This window comes from Anomaloglossus baeobatrachus, chromosome 7 (assembly GCF_048569485.1).
Source record: "Anomaloglossus baeobatrachus isolate aAnoBae1 chromosome 7, aAnoBae1.hap1, whole genome shotgun sequence".
In the NCBI taxonomy this organism is placed as follows: Eukaryota; Metazoa; Chordata; class Amphibia; order Anura; family Aromobatidae; genus Anomaloglossus; species Anomaloglossus baeobatrachus.
The window spans coordinates 147,050,781-147,068,595 of NC_134359.1; the positions used below are offsets into that span (position 1 = coordinate 147,050,781).

Here is a 17,815-nt window from a genome sequence, read left to right on the forward strand (position 1 = left end):
ACCGGAAGTTCCGACGATCTGGAAGCCACCATGGGGTGTCTGATGAGCTGCGTGAGCTCTGCGAACAACGCTTGCTTGGGTTAATCCATGGAAATGAAAATCACTGGGATGCCCTCTGCTCTGACTTTATTGAGGGCTCCTGTGACTTGATTGTTGAATCGAGGAGCCATCAGGTCCACATTCGGAATATCTCATCTGAGGCAGATCCCTTCGAAAGCCTCTCTGTTGAGGGATCATTCGCCTGCCGCCAGACCTTGCTGATATAGTCTGCTGCCCAATTATCTACGGCGGGGAAAAATTATTGCGGGCAAAATATGGAGTGGTGAAGCTATGCCCACTGTAAGATCTTCTTCACCTATGTCATCGCCGTGACGCTCCTTGTTCCGCCCAGGTGATGTCCGACTGGATTCTGGATTGCGATTCTTGTATGAAAGGTTGAAAAAAATCTGTAGGGCTCAGAGAAAAAACACTGATCCCTAAAAAATAATTGATAGGCAGACGGCTCTCCTGGGAGGACTACCGACCATGAGCCGTGTGATTCGGAACACCGCTCTCCAGTCAGAAGACTGGTATCGGTGGTGACTGCCTGCCAGTGTTCTGGTATGAAAGACATTTCACTGGACCGATGAGGGCCGCTGGTTCACCATAAAAACGAGCGGCGGGTTCCCGGAGTCAATTGGATCCTGCGATTCAAGGTGAATAGAGAATTGTCCCATCTGTTCGGCCAAGTCAGCTGAAGGAGACAAAGGTGGAAGCGGCAAACGGAACCGCCTCTATTGCCGCCGCCATCCGACTGAGGACTCTCCGGCTTGGAGTGACGGAGGATCTGGCGGCCTCTTTGGAGGGACACGCGTCCTTGGATGGTAACGAACTCCATGCCTGGACAGGTAATCCTGCTGGCCGGAGTCAGAGAGGGCTTCTTCCGCTTGATGAGCTAGCCGAGTCGGGACAGGATATCTATGGTGATCTGAACACTTAGGAGACAGTCGCCAGAAAGAAGAACCCTGATCAACAAGGCGTCCAGGTACGGAATCACCAAAAATGATAGTCTGTTATTGCGAGACGCAGGAACATCTGTGCTGTAGGCAAATTAGGTGCGACCTGTATGTCCGACGAAAGACTTGCTGAAAACTCTATTATGTACCCTGAGTCCAGTATCTCTCCGACCCAGGGGTCCGTGATCCAAGTCCGCCAGACGTGAATGAGATGAGACGTGCGCCTCCCCCTCCACCTGGTCTGCGCCCGCGCGCAACGACCAAGAGTCATCTAGCGGGGTAGTGCTGTGATCCGGACGTCGTCTTTGATGGCTGGCGTGGCTGAGAAACGCCAGAAAGTGCTGTAGTGCACATTTGGTGCTGGCTTTTTGTTTTTTCTTCATTGAATTGGTCGGTGGTTGACCTCCACCTTGCTATGCACCCCAATTTGGGATGTATTCCATCTGTCTGGATTTTGGCGGTTGGTGACTGTTCACATTAAGTCATCAGGCTTTGTCCACAGGCTATTTACTTCATGCAGCATTTGCTTGGACCTGTCCCGCCCACAGCCATGACTCAGTCATGGGTACGGGATTGAAATAGACCAGGTGAGTGTTGCTAAGAGCAGTTCTACTATTCATATGTGAGGCCGTATGGCACATTTTATAAAAATATTTTAGTGTAGGACTGCTTCAAATGAGATTTGCCGTGACGTGGCGAAGCAGCTCAAGAAATTGCAATTTTTTGCCAAAAATCTCAAAATTTTTTTTATAATAAGTACAGTTTGGAATGTTTAGTGCTGTAGTGCACATTTGGTGCTGGCTTTTTGTTTTTTCTTCATTGAATTGGTCGGTGGTTGACCTCCACCTTGCTATGCACCCCAATTTGGGATGTATTCCATCTGTCTGGATTTTGGCGGTTGGTGACTGTTCACATTAAGTCATCAGGCTTTGTCCACAGGCTATTTACTTCATGCAGCATTTGCTTGGACCTGTCCCGCCCACAGCCATGACTCAGTCATGGGTACGGGATTGAAATAGACCAGGTGAGTGCTGCTAAGAGCAGTTCTACTATTCATATGTGAGGCCGTATGGCACATTTTATAAAAATATTTTAGTGTAGGACTGCTTCAAATGAGATTTGCCGTGACGTGGCGAAGCAGCTCAAGAAATTGCAATTTTTTGCCAAAAATCTCAAAATTTTTTTTACAATAAGTACAGTTTGGAATGTTTAGTGCTGTAGTGCACATTTGGTGCTGGCTTTTTGTTTTTTCTTCATTGAATTGGTCGGTGGTTGACCTCCACCTTGCTATGCACCCCAATTTGGGATGTATTCCATCTGTCTGGATTTTGGCGGTTGGTGACTGTTCACATTAAGTCATCAGGCTTTGTCCACAGGCTATTTACTTCATGCAGCATTTGCTTGGACCTGTCCCGCCCACAGCCATGACTCAGTCATGGGTACGGGATTGAAATAGACCAGGTGAGTGCTGCTAAGAGCAGTTCTACTATTCATATGTGAGGCCGTATGGCACATTTTATAAAAATATTTTAGTGTAGGACTGCTTCAAATGAGATTTGCCGTGACGTGGCGAAGCAGCTCAAGAAATTGCAATTTTTTGCCAAAAATCTCAAATTTTTTTTTATAATAAGTACAGTTTGGAATGTTTAGTGCTGTAGTGCACATTTGGTGCTGGCTTTTTGTTTTTTCTTCATTGAATTGGTCGGTGGTTGACCTCCACCTTGCTATGCACCCCAATTTGGGATGTATTCCATCTGTCTGGATTTTGGCGGTTGGTGACTGTTCACATTAAGTCATCAGGCTTTGTCCACAGGCTATTTACTTCATGCAGCATTTGCTTGGACCTGTCCCGCCCACAGCCATGACTCAGTCATGGGTACGGGATTGAAATAGACCAGGTGAGTGCTGCTAAGAGCAGTTCTACTATTCATATGTGAGGCCGTATGGCACATTTTATAAAAATATTTTAGTGTAGGACTGCTTCAAATGAGATTTGCCGTGACGTGGCGAAGCAGCTCAAGAAATTGCAATTTTTTGCCAAAAATCTCAAAAATTTTTTTATAATAAGTACAGTTTGGAATGTTTAGTGCTGTAGTGCACATTTGGTGCTGGCTTTTTGTTTTCTCTTCATTGAATTGGTCGGTGGTTGACCTCCACCTTGCTATGCACCCCAATTTGGGATGTATTCCATCTGTCTGGATTTTGGCGGTTGGTGACTGTTCACATTAAGTCATCAGGCTTTGTCCACAGGCTATTTACTTCATGCAGCATTTGCTTGGACCTGTCCCGCCCACAGCCATGACTCAGTCATGGGTACGGGATTGAAATAGACCAGGTGAGTGCTGCTAAGAGCAGTTCTACTATTCATATGTGAGGCCGTATGGCACATTTTATAAAAATATTTTAGTGTAGGACTGCTTCAAATGAGATTTGCCGTGACGTGGCGAAGCAGCTCAAGAAATTGCAATTTTTTGCCAAAAATCTCAACATTTTTTTTATAATAAGTACAGTTTGGAATGTTTAGTGCTGTAGTGCACATTTGGTGCTGGCTTTTTGTTTTTTTTTTTTGTTTTTTCTTCAGTGTACTGGTATGAAAGACATTTCACTGGACCGATGAGGGCCGCTGGTTCACCATAAAAACGAGCGGCGGGTTCCCGGAGTCAATTGGATCCTGCGATTCAAGGTGAATAGAGAATTGTCCCATCTGTTCGGCCAAGTCAGCTGAAGGAGACAAAGGTGGAAGCGGCAAACGGAACCGCCTCTATTGCCGCAGCCATCCGACTGAGGACTCTCCGGCTTGGAGTGACGGAGGATCTGGCGGCCTCTTTGGAGGGACACGCGTCCTTGGATGGTAACGAACTCCATGCCTGGACAGGTAATCCTGCTGGCCGGAGTCAGAGAGGGCTTCTTCCGCTTGATGAGCTAGCCGAGTCGGGACAGGATATCTATGGTGATCTGAACACTTAGGAGACAGTCGCCAGAAAGAAGAACCCTGATCAACAAGGCGTCCAGGTACGGAATCACCAAAAATGATAGTCTGTTATTGCGAGACGCAGGAACATCTGTGCTGTAGGCAAATTAGGTGCGACCTGTATGTCCGACGAAAGACTTGCTGAAAACTCTATTATGTACCCTGAGTCCAGTATCTCTCCGACCCAGGGGTCCGTGATCCAAGTCCGCCAGACGTGAATGAGATGAGACGTGCGCCTCCCCCTCCACCTGGTCTGCGCCCGCGCGCAACGACCAAGAGTCATCTAGCGGGGTAGCGCTGTGATCCGGACGTCGTCTTTGATGGCTGGCGTGGCTGAGAAACGCCAGAAAGGCATGTATAACAAGGACAGGAACTTCCTGTTCCTCTGCTGGGGCCTGGTTTTCGTGTGTGTGTGGAATCGAAGCTCCTGTGATCTCGTCGATAATCTGATCCAGCCAGTCCCCAAACAGCCGACTTCCTGTAAAGGGGAGGGTTGTAAGTGATATCCTAGAAGCCGCGTCCGCATACCAGGCTCTGAGCCAGATCGCCCGACAGATGGCCCCCGTGCTGCCAGTCGCTTGCACTGCGCAGTAGGCTGCTGACAGATGCGATGAGTATGTACTCACCCGCCCGAGCGATCTGTGTAGCCGTGTTGAGAACTCCGGATTGCTCGATCCCGCGCGAAGACCGTTGTGGAGGTAGCGGCCCATGACATCATGGATGCTGCCGGCCAGATGGCGGCGAAGGCAGCAGGAGTACCGTGCCTGCCATCTGAAGACAAACTGAACGGGCCACTCTCTCGGTGTTTTGATCCGTGGCGACTCGGAGCGATGCCCCGTGCGGGAGAGATAGTATTGGAAGATGACAGACGAAAAAAAACAGAAGGGCGACCCTAGGCGAGCCTGCTCATTTCTTCCTGAGAGCCTCAGGGAAGGGGAAAAGTAAATCAAACGACTTACTATTGTTGGATATCTTGACCGGTTGTCGTCTGTGCTTGTATAGAATTTCAGCAAATTTTTGGATGGTCACCGAATTGCCTGTGTGCCCGCTTAACCTGTTTGAATGAGACATGCAAGCACTGGGTAGCCACAGAGTCCGTCTGCCGCTTTAGCGTACGACTTACCGCTTTGACCGGACTATCCACCCTACCTCTGACATCCGCCCTCTGATCTGGAATCAGCATCGAGGCTGCATCCGACTCTTCTCCTGAAACAAGGGGTCGGCCGGTCTCGGAGCCGAGGAGCACTCGGAGTCTGGAGGTGATAGAGATCTCTGGGATGACTTGAGAGGAGACCCCTCAGGTCCCCTTCTGCGCTCCAGCAATAGGGTCTGGATCAGACCGACTGTTGCCCAGAGCCAGCTGGACCGGGGGAGCATGGCCGGGCGTAGGGAGCGACTGCAACGCCTGCGCGATGGTCATAGACGCCCTTGGGGGAGAGTCCACAGACTGAGATAGGGGGTCTACCCCTCTAGTTAAGGGAGCGCAGCGGAGGTCGGGTGCTGGCGGTGACAGGATGGTTTGTGGCGCAAGCCGAGCAGGGGGGCGTAGCCTGGCTTGGGAGAATTTTACCTCGCAGGCTGTGCAAGCATCAAAAAGGCTATAAAAGGGGCCCGGACTGTAAGGGGAGACTAGCGTTAGCCATGGCGCTTAGGAAAAAAACCCACTAGTGACGCTAGGGGGGGACAGGAGAAAAAAGGGTGAAAAAAATTAAGAAAAATAATTAAAAAGGGGAAAGAAGCTATAGTCTGTTCCTAAGCGGGACCAGCACTCACCCAGGTCCTGTGTCCCACCCAGGTCAGCAGAGGTCTCAGAAACTGCGAGGCCAGCATTGCTGAACAAAAAAACGCGGCCCTTTATTCAAATTTTTTTTTTTTTTATAGTAGGAGGGCTGGCTGGCCTGGGACCGGGCAGGATCTGCAGGGGTCTGTTTGGGAAAAAGCACGCGCGCGCAAGCGGTGAGGCTGAGGACTGAGGCCTGAAGTATGCCAAAGCAGGGGACTAGAGTAGTGGGCGGCCCCCGGGAGCGCAGGGCAGTCTTACCTGCGTTCTGCCGGCGTCGCTGTGATCCTCGGCCCCCTCCTGCCTGCCGGAGAGTTGTTTGGGGGGAACTGTCGAGCGCTCCTGCGCTGTGGCGACCACGATCCCCTGCCTGGGCCCAGGGAAGCAGTGAACGCTGGGGAGGCCTGGTGATGTAGAGCGCTCCTGCGCTGCAGCTGTGATCCTCTCCCTGGGGCCTGTCTCGTAGGGGATGCTGGGAGGAATGGGGGTGTGCTGCAGGACTGAGCTGGCTGTCTCCGGGCAGAAGAAGAGGGGGGCGTGGCTGGAAAAAAGCGTGCACGCGCAAACAGGGGGGTGGAGCGCTCCGGCCCGAGGTAGGCCCAAGCCGGGGACTAAATTAGTGAGCGGCGGCCGCCGGGAGCGCAGCGCAGCGCTGCGCGCAGAGCAGATCTTACCTGCGTCCATGCGCGGCGCCCAGATCCACGGGTCCCATCCTGAATGCTGCGGCCCCCGGTGAGTGCAGGCTGCTGCTGGCAAGTGCCAGAGGAGGGCTGCTGGGGGGCTGTGGTGGAGACTGCAGAGCGCTCCTGCGCTGTAGTGTCAGATCATCTGCCTGGGCCCAGTGAATCAGGGAAGAACGCTGGGGGAGGCCTGGTGCTGTGGGCGCTCCTGCGCTTGTGATCCTGAACATCCAGTAAAGAGCTTCCTCGCCGTCTCCACCCGAAACACCCTTTGGGACGGTACCATAAGGGTCGACGGGGAGTGAGCCCATACACAATAAACGTGTGGGACCCCAAGCAGCCCCTGGAGTGGTACCGTGGGGCAGGAGGGGGATAGGGGCTGGCGTCTCGAGTCTCAGGGAACCCTGGGGACGATACCCCGTAGGGAAAGAGCAGGCGAGGTTTCTCTCTGATGCAGGGCCTTTAACCCTGCAGAAGAGACAAAAAAACGTAAAAAGATGAGAAGGCTGAGTGGCGCCGTATACCATGAAAAAAACGGAAAAAAAGGAATAGCCTAGGCTGAGGTTGGCCCACAGAGATATGGGCCCACATCAGCCTCCTACGACACTAAGCAAAAAACTGGCATAGATTCGCCTCCGGGTGTACATTGCTAGGGAGGAGCTAACTTTTTTATGTCTACTTAGTGTCAGCCTCCTAGTCACAGCAGCATACACCATGGTCCTGTGTCCCCCAATGAAAGCGAGAGAGAAATATTGTCTGGCATGCATTTCAGTTCCTCAAGGAAGTGTTTCTGTTTGCGATGTTTGTTTACTTTGTATCATTAAAATCTTATTAAAAATATTTTTTGCATGCATCTCTTGTTCCCATTGTTTGATTTAATAATGGTTTGTTGAAAAAATTCTACGATGAAGTGTCATGCATGTAAGCTATTTTGGACTTATGTAATATATACATGCATATATATATAATTTTCAAACGTTTGGGGTGACCCAGACAATTTTGTCTTTTCCATGAAAAATCATACTTTTATTTATCAAATGAGTTGCATAATGAATAGAAAATATAGCCCAGACATTGAGTAGATTAGAAATAATGATTTTTACTTGAAATAATAATTTTCTCCTTAAAACTTTACTTTTGTCAAATAATGCTCCCTTTGCAGCAATTACAGCTTTGCAGACCTTTTGCATTCTAGCAATTAATTTGATGAGGTAATCTGGAGATATTTCCCCCCATGCTTGCAGGAGACCCTCCCACAAGTTGGATTGGCTTGATGGGCACTTTTTGTGTACCATATGGTCAAGCTGCTCCCACAACAGCTCAATAGGAGTTGAGATCTGGTGACTGGGCTGGCCACTCCATTACAGAAAGAATACCAGCTGCCTACTTCTTCCGTAAATAATTCATGCATAATTTGGAGGTGTGCTTTGGGTCATTGTCCTGTTGTAGGATGAAATTGGCTCCAATCAAGCGGTGTCCACAGAGTATGGCATGGTGTTGTGAAATGGAGTGATAGCCTTCCTTATTCAAAATCCCTTTTACCTTGTAAAAAACTCCCACTTTACCAGCACCAAAGTATCCCCAGACCATCAGATTACCTCCACCATGCTTGACAGATGACGTCAGGCACTCTTCCAGCATCTTTTCAGTTGTTCTTCATCTCACAAATGTTCTGTGTGATGCAAACACCTCAAACTTCGATTCATCTGTCCATAACACTTTTTCCAATTTTCCTCTGTCCAATGTCTGTGTTCTTTTGTCCATATTAATCTTTTCATTTTATTAGCCAGTCTCAGATATGGCTTTTTCTTTGCCACTCTGCCCTGAAGGCCAGCATCCCGGAGTCGCCTCTTCACTGTAGATGTTGACACTGGCATTTGCGGGTACTATTTAATGAAGCTGCCAGTTGAGGACCTGTGAGGCGTCGATTTCTCAAACTAGAGACTCTATTTGACTTGTGTTGTTGCTCAGTTGTGCAGCGGGGCCTCCCACATCTTTTTCTACTCTGGTTAGAGCCTGTATGTGCTCTCCTGTGAAAGGAGTAGTACACCCCGTTGTAGGAAATCTTCAGTTTCTTGGCAATTTCTTGCATGGAATATCCTTCATTTCTAGAACAAGAATAGACTGTCAAGTTTCACATGAAAGTTCTCTTTTTCTGGCCATTTTGAGAGTTTAATGGAAGCAACAAATGTAATGGTCCAGATTCTCAACTAGCTCACAGGAAGGTCAGTTTTATAGCTTCTCTAAACAGCAAAACTATTTTCAGCTGTGCTAACATACGTGCACAAGGGTTTTCAAGGGATTTCTAAACATCCATTAGCTTTCTAACACAGTTAGCAAACACAATGCACCACTAGAACACTGGAGTGGTGGTGGTTGTTGGAAATGGGCCTCTATACACCTATGTAGATATCGCATTAAAAAACAGACGTTTGCAGCTAGAATTTACCACATTAACAATATATAGAGTGTATTTCTGTTTAATTTAATGTTAGCTCCATTGAAAAAAAAAGACTGCTACTCTTTCAAAAATAAGGAAATATCTAAGTGTGACCCTAAGCTTTTGAACTGTAGTGTCTGTGTGTGTATAATATATATATATATATATATATATATATATATATATATATATATATATATATATATATATATATATATATATATATATTACGCACACACATACATACGTACCGTGCCTACAAGTAGTATTCAACCCCCTGCAGATTTAGCAGGTTTACACATTCGGACTTAACTTGGCATTATGACATTTGGACTGTGGATCAGCCTGGATGTGTGAAATGCACTGCAGCAAAAAAGAATGTTATTTCTTTTTTTTTTAAATTGTGAAAAGTTTATTCAGAGGGTCATTTATTATTCAACCCCTCAATCCACCAGAATTCTGCTTGGTTCCCCTAAAGTATTAAGAAGTATTTCTGGCACAAAGAACAATGAGCTTCACATGTTTGGATTAATTATCTCTTTTTCCAGCCTTTTCTGACTAATTAAGACCCTCCCAAACTTGTGAACAGCACTCATACTTGGTCAACATGGGAAAGACAAAAGGAGCATTCCAAGGCCATCAGAGACAAGATCGTGGAGGGTCACAAGGCTGGCAAGGGGTACAAAACCCTTTCCAAGGAGTTGGGCCTACCTGTCTCCACTGTTGGGAGCATCATCCGGAAGTGCAAGGATTATGGAACTACTGTTAGCCTTCCACGGCCTGGACAGCCTTTGAAGGTTTCCACCCGTGCCGAGGCCAGTCTTGTCCGAACAGTCAAGGCTAACCCAAGGACAACAAGGAAGGAGCTCCGGGAAGATCTCATGGCAGTGGGGACATTGGTTTCAGTCAATACCATAAGTAACGTACTCCACCGCAATGGTCTCCGTTCCAGACGAGCCCGTAAGGTACCTTTACTTTCAAAGCGTCATGTCAAGGCTCGTCTACAGTTTGCTCATGATCACTTGGAGGACTCTGAGATAGACTGGTTCAAGGTTCTCTGGTCTGATGAGACCAAGATCGAGATCTTTGGTGCCAACCACACACGTGACGTTTGGAGACTGGATGGCACTGCATACGACCCCAAGAATACCATCCCTACAGTCAAGCATGGTGGTGGCAGCATCATGCTGTGGGGCTGTTTCTCAGCCAAGGGGCCTGGCCATCTGGTCCGCATCCATGGGAAGATGGATAGCACGGCCTACCTGGAGATTTTGGCCAAGAACTTCCGCTCCTCCATCAAGGATCTTAAGATGGATCATCATTTCATCTTCCAACAAGACAACAACCCAAAGCACACAGCCAAGAAAACCAAGGCCTGGTTCAAGAGGGAAAAAATCAAGGTGTCGCAGTGGCCTAGTCAGTCTCCTGACCTTAACCCAATTGAAAACTTGTGGAAGGAGCTCAAGATTAAAGTCCACATGAGACACCCAAAGTACCTAGATAATTTGGAGAAGATCTGCATGGAGGAGTGGGCCAAGATAACTCCAGAGACCTGTGCCGGCCTGATCAGGTCTTATAAAAGACGATTATTAGCTGTAATTGCAAACAAGGGTTATTCCACAAAATATTAAACCTAGGGGTTGAATAATAATTGACCTACACTTTTATGTTGAAAATTTATTAAAATTTAACTGAGCAACATAACTTGTTGGTTTGTAAGATTTATGCATCTGTTAATAAATCCTGCTCTTGTTTGAAGTTTGCAGGCTCTAATTTATTTGCATCTTATCAAACCTGCTAAATCTGCAGGGGCTTGAATACTACTTGTAGGCACTGTACATACATACACACACACACACACAGTTCTCTGCGGAAGTTTTCGTCCCTCTTGAATTTTTCAACCCTTCCCCACATTTGAGGTTTGAAACAAAAGGTAACATTTTTAAATTTTATGGTGAAGAATCAACAACAAGTGGGACACAATTGTGAAAGTGAACGATATTTGCTTATTTGAAATTTTTGTAAAAAATAAACTGAAAATTGGGGCTTGCAATTTTATTTGGCCGCTTTAATTAAATACTTTGTAGCACCAACTTTTGCTAAGATTACAGCTGCAAGTCGCTTGGGGTATGTCTCTATCAGTTTTGCACATCGAGAGACTGAAATTCTTGCCCATTCTTCCTTTGCAAATAGCTGGAGCTCAGTAAGGTTGGATGGAGAGCGTTTGTGAACAGCAGCTTTTAGCTCTTTCCACAGATTCTCGATTGGATTCAGGTCTGGACTGTGACTTGGCCATTCTAACACCTGGATACGTTTATTTGTGAACCATTCCATTGTAGATTTTGCTTTATGTTTTGGATCATTGTCTTGTTGAAAGACAAATTTCCGTCCCAGTCTCAGGTCTTTTGCAGACTCCAACAGGTTTTCTTCAAGAATGGTCCTGTATTTGGCTCTATCCATCTTCCCATCAATTTTAACCATCTTCCCTGTCCCTGCTAGAGCTAAGCAGGCCCAAATCATGATACTGCTACCACCATGTTTGACAGTGGGGATGATGTGTTCAGGATAATGAGCTGTGTTACTTTTGGTGTGTCTCCCAGGTGGCAAACTTTAAATGACACTTTTTATGGATATCTTTGAGAAATGGCTTTCTTCTTGCCACTCTTCCATAAAGGCCAGATTTGTGCAGTGTACGACTGATAGTTGTCCTATCGACAGACTGTCACCTCAGCTGTAGAGCTCTTCAGTTCATCCAGAGTAATCATGGGCCTCTTGGCTGCATCTCTGATCAGTTTTCTCCTTGTTTGACATGAAATTTTTGAGGGAAAGACGGTTCTTGGTAAATTTGCAGTGGTATGATACTCCTTTCATTTTAATATGATCGCTTGCACAGTGCTCCTTGGGATGTTTAAAGTTTTGGAAATCTTTTTGTAACCAAATCCGGCTTTAAACTTCTCCATAACACTGTCACGGACCTGCCTGTTGTGTTCCTTGGTCTTCATGATGCTCTCTGTGCTTTAACCCTAGAATGCGCAACCATAGAGATCAACCATAGAAAACAAGTAACCTAGCAGGCCCCAGGTATGCGTTCTAGGGTTAAACAGAACACTGAGACTATCACAGAGCAGGTGCATTTATACGGAGACTTGATTACACACAGGTGGATTATATTTATCATCATCAGTCATTTAGTACAACATTGGATCATTCAGAGATCCTCAATGAACTTCTGGAGTGAGTTTGCTGCACTGAAAGTAAAAGAGCTGAATAATATTGCACGCCCCAATTTTCAGTTGTTTACAAAAATATAAAAAGCAATTATTATCGTTCACTTTCACAATTGTCTCCCACTTGTTGTTGATTCTTCACCATAGATTTAAAAATTTTATCTTCATGTTTGAAGCCTGAAATGTGGGAAAAGGTTTAAAAATTCAAGGGGGCCGAATACTTTCGCAAGGCACTGTAATTATATATATCACAGTTAGGGACCCACAAAACATGAGGACCCTTGATGTTTGGGTTGTAGGCTTCCGTATTCTGGCCAAAATACCATCTACTACCTCATATATGTTTTATATATATTTTACTGCACATTATTTTTTATACAGGATGCCGCCAGGCCCTTTAATATGGGCTTTGTAAACTGGGTTCTCTTTTCTGTGTGGTGCACTTACCGTATATAGTACTGGGCAGCCCACCTAATCGAATAGTATGGGCGTAACTAATAGGATGCTAGCCAGAAACTGTGCACCTACATGTGTGAACGGTGCCTCATACAAGTCTATTTGTGTGCAATTGTATCACCAAGCAATCACCACCTCCAAGCACTGGTAGTTTGTGAGTGGTTGCTTTATCAGTGTTTTGCACAGATAATCCCTCCATCTTTATTGGGGCCTTGGCTGCATCCTGTTGGCACACTAGATCCTTTGGCCTCTGGGCAGGTTGGGACTGCTGCCCTATTGTTGTTGTAAGTAAATGGTTGTCATTATAATTTAAATAGAGAAAACACAGTAGTTTGACAATAAATGGCTTCACCCAACCACTAACCATGAGTGGAAAAACAGTTTGCATGTTATCATTCATATTCTCTGTAAAAAGGCCAAAAAAGCAAAAAACTGCTGGGGTATGTAAACTTTTGAGCACAACTGTATGTTATAAAGTAATAAAAACCAATGGTTAAAAATAAATTACAATATTATCAATATATAAAGTACATCATGCATAGTTTCTTTCTTGTGATCTTGTTTCATGTCTATCTGCCCGTCTGTGCACCGCCTTCATATAGTTGAATGTGCAGTCCTATTCTTATACTGCTAAAACTACATTACACAGCAGCCCTCTCCATATATGCCCCCGACTAGTTCCACCTCTTTGACTTTGTATTTTTGTGACAAGTTGTAATTTATGTTCGTGGTAAAGGTAGGTTGACATTTTCATAAATAAACGCAAAACTTATCAGAAGTTTGGCAAGAATAAAAAATTAACACATTTTCCAGGTTTTAATTTTATGTCCTCATAGGGAATGTCACAATTTTTATATGAATATTTATTAATTATATAAATATTATTATGAAAACAACATATATTATAACTTTTTTTCTAAAGCCAATAGAGGCTGCAATTCTAATTTGCTGGTGTGTGTTTGCATGACACTTACACACCTCCAATACAGCAGCCTCGAGGCATAAGAGACTGTGGTCGATGACCGACCCCCATCTGTTATGCTAGTTGCTGCCTTAGCTGTGAAACTGGTATACACCCAAGGCTGCCCAATTCAAAGCTATTAGAAAAGCCTGGCACCATTTTATTGTCACCCAGCACAGTGAACAGAGCTACAATTTCTCCCTGTCATGATCTGTCCAGCTTTGAGCAGTGACAAGAGCATTCATGGCAGTGGTAGTGAACATAGTTCAGACAGCGTGACATTCTACTACTAATACCAGGCTACCGCTCTATTCTCACAACTGGAATACATTAAAGCCACAGTCTAGCTCTGAAGAGTGACTTCTTCCAGGGATGCGAACAGCTTGGTAGCCTGGTGTTAACTGTACAATGTCAGGATGCCTGACCTGTGCTCCCCAGCACTGTCACAGTTAGTGTTCAGAGCACAGTAGTGAAAACATAACGTTGCTGTGTTCAGAACACTAACTCAGCTCAATCAGTGTAAAGCCTCATTCAGACATTTGTGATGCTGGGACTTCTGCATGAGGCTTTACTGCTACATCTGCAAAGCCAAACCAGGTCTGGTCACCAGTGTTGTGGCGGTGACTCCATATTACTAGATGAAATCACTACCACAGCATATGTGCCTGCTTATCCCTCACCAGTAACTGTAATCTGAGCACAGCAGCCCCAATGACATGACGGCTCCACTCAGATCACAGTAAGGCTGGTTTCAGATGTCCGTGTTTTAGGTACGTGTGAGATCCATTTTTAACACGAATGCCACACTTACCCATGCTATTATTTGCTGTTACTCACACGTCCGTGTTTTCACACGGACCGTGTGACCTCTCATGACCCCGCACGCACACATTCAGACATTCCGTTTTTTTCTCCGGCATCACAGGTGCCACACGGCCTTGCACACTGATGTGATCCGTGTGACATCATTGTGACACATACCGGAGAAAACACGAGTCTTTTTAATAAAAAGATTTTCTATATTTACCTCTCTCCAGCGATGCTGTCTCTGGCTCTGCTACCTCCCGCTGATTATATTCACTGAATATTCAGTGCTCTGTGGAGCAGGAAGCAACAGCAGCGCAGGGGACTTCAGTGCCGGGGACCGCATCACTGGGTGAGTATACAGCAGTGTGTGTGTGTGTGTATATGTGTGTGTGTGTGCGCGCGCGTGTGTGCGTGTGTATGTGTTCAGTGTATACATGTGTGTGTATGTGCATCCATGTGTGTCCGCTATGTGTTTACATATGTGTGTATATGTGCACAGTGTATAATTGTGTGTGCGCTGTGTGTGCGTGTGTGTGTGTAGTGAGAACCTGTAAGCCGGATCATCGTGGGGACAGCATTGGGGACTCATCACAGTTCCCAATGAACTCTGATGAACCCGTGAAACTGTAGCGCGAGTGTTGCGGGGGTCATCAGGATGTAATCAGAGTTCATTGGGAACTCCGATGACCTCCTGGCTGTCACTGTGTACCAGTGTACCGCGAGTGCAGAGTGAGAATTGCAATAGTCGGCTATGGAGGAGAGAGGGAGAGAAATCCCTACCTCCCCACTGCAGCACCAGTCCGCCCCCCGCAGCTGAGGTCCACTTGAACAGTCAGACCTCAGTCACAGGGATACTAGCATGACACGTGGCTCTGCTGTACTGCCAGCGTGAGCCGAGTGTCATGCAAGGATCGCACTAGTGCCCTGTGTGGCCCCAGCCTTACTGCTCACATTTTTAAGACTGTGGATTCTGTCTTCCTGCTGACAATAATTTATTGCTGTGTTGGTCTGTGTGGTGTTGTGTCCCAGTCCTGCTAGTGATTATATTGCATAGTGCTTGAAGTTGTTGAATTCTCTCAACATCTTGTTTCCTCCCTGCTCTTGTTTATTGATGTCTTTATTAAAATGTGCTGCCCAGAACTGGACACAGTATTCTAGATAAGGTCTGACCAAAGAAGAGTAGAGGGTGATAATTACTTTACATCATGTAGACTATGCTTCTGTTAATAGATCCCTGAATTGTTTGCCTTTTTTGCTGCTGCATCACACTGTTGACTCATTCAGTCTGAGATCTATTAGTAAAGAAGAGAAAAGATTAGCACTCCTACCAGGCAACAGGGCACATGGATAATCAGTCTGTAGTGAAAGTCAAAAGATCCCAGCACTCATTTGTACAGCTAATTGGAGTCTTTATTGAACTCACATGTGGACCTTTCAGCAGCTCCCAGGCTTTCCACATGTGCTGTTGCTTAGCCCTAATCCTTCCATTCTGTATATGCTTTTTTTATTTTTGTTGCCCAGATGTAGGATCAGCAGACATCTGATCTGCCCACCGATGTTGGAGGCACATATCTGCCCGCCCCTGTTAACTAGTTAAATCCTGCTGTCAGCGATTAAGGTGCGCCGGTGGGGAGTGCACATTTCCCCTCTGATCGGCAACCCCGTGACATGATCATGGCATGTCGATGGGTTGCCATGATAACTGGGAGTCAGTTGATGACCTCTGTCACTGTATTGATGTAGTTCCTGTGAATGCTGACTGAGTGCCGGCATTCATAGGAACACAGCATTTGGGCTGTACAGCACAAACTATATGATTATATTGGCTTAAAAGGAACCTGGCACCAGATTTGGTGCATATAAACTGCAGCCACCACCTTTAGGCTCTTAGATACAGCATTCTGCTGTATATAAAAGAGTCCAGACAGTGCTGTAGAACGTAAAAAAAATGTTTTTAATACTCACCAAGGGGGCGGTCCGGTCCGATGGGTGTCGCTACTCACTGGTCCGTCCTGCTACTGAGACCCGTGTACATGACGCGTCTTACGTCATACACACTGGCCGGCATTGAGGTCCTGCGCAGGTGCACTTTGATCTGCTCTGCTCAGGGCCGGATCAAAGTATTATGGTGCGCATGCGCGGGCATTCTTTAACTTTTCCTCGTGCCTGCGCATTGTAGGGGCAGGTCAAAGTGCGTCTGTGCAAAACTGTAATACCAGCGTATGTTGATGATGTAGGACAACTCATCCACAGTGAGCTGGGTAGTAGGAGGACGGCGACTACCGCAGAGAGGAGGAGCCGGACCATAGGGCAGCAACACCCTAGGTGAGTATTATAAAAGTGTTTTTTTTTACGTTCTACAGCTCCGCTTGGGCTCTTATATACAGCATTCTAGAATGCTGTATATAAGAATAAGAGCCTACTGGTGGTGGCTGCAGCTTATAGTTGCCAAATCTAGTGAAAGGTTCCCTTTAAAAAAATAAATTTAACAAAAACCTTAAACAAAAAAAAAAAACAAAAACACACAAACTTCAAAATCACCCCACTTTTGCCCCATGGAAAAATAAAAATAAAAAAAAAAATAATAAAACAAAAAAACAAAAACACATATTTGGTATTGCTATGTTCAGAAATGCCCAATCTATCAAAATATAAAATAAATCTGATGAGGAAAAAAAAAAATCAAAAATGCCCAAACTACTTTTTTTGGTTGCTGCAACATTGCAATCAAAACATTGCATCTACCCAAAAATGATAGAATTGAAAACGTTAGCTCAAGACGCCAAAATAAGCCATCACTGAAGTCCAGATCCCAAAAAGTGAAAACAAAATGACTCTTGGAAGATAGCGCCAAAAGCGAAAACATTTTTTTTTTGGAGAAATTTCTGAAACTTTTTTTTTACCACTTAAAAGAAAAAAGAAAAAAAAAACAACAAAAAACTATTGCATTATGGAATTGCACCGCACTTGGAATGTTGTTATTCCTCTTTTTCAGTACAATAGGTGGTGTCATTCAAAAGTACAAATTCTGCAAAGAAACAAGTCCTCATATGGCTATATTGACGGAAAAATAAAAAGAAGTTCTGGCTCTTAGAAGGGAGGAAAAAACGAAAAATTTAAAATTGCCGGGTGGTGAAGGAGTTAACAAGGATGAGCAGACCTTATATCCTCCCTGTAGCTGCTCATTTTCAGTGCAAAGGGAGATTACAGTCCACTGCACTGCTCATTATAATGTAAGCAATGGTGTTACTCAGATCCAGGTTTATTGACAGACTGCATTGTACACGTGCTGCATACATACGCTGCAGAGGAGGCTGTCAATCAATATGCCAGGGAGTCATCACAGCACACTCACCGCGTAGTAAGTAATAACAGATCGTTGCACTGCCTTCATGACTGGAAACAAGCAGTTGAAGGGAGAATATAAAATTCATTTTCTCCAAGTAGCCACTGCTAGACAGCCAGACATGATGTTAAGGCTATGTTCACACGTGATTT

At 45.6% G+C, this 17,815-nt stretch overlaps 1 protein-coding gene across 9 annotated transcripts in view; it reads right to left on the reverse strand.

Moving 5' to 3' along the window:
• The window catches only part of OSGEPL1 (O-sialoglycoprotein endopeptidase like 1), a 1,349,050-nt gene that overhangs the window by 659,103 nt on the left and 672,132 nt on the right, over positions 1-17,815 (reverse strand). The window contains exon 8 of one of the 9 annotated variants that reach the window (XM_075317749.1): positions 7,584-8,534. The exons of the other annotated variants lie outside the window; for them this stretch is intronic. Within the exon in view, the coding sequence (XP_075173864.1) occupies positions 8,529-8,534 (6 nt within the window). The 3' untranslated portion in view covers positions 7,584-8,528. Of the gene's footprint in view, positions 1-7,583; positions 8,535-17,815 lie in introns of those variants that run through there. 9 annotated transcript variants of the gene reach the window in all.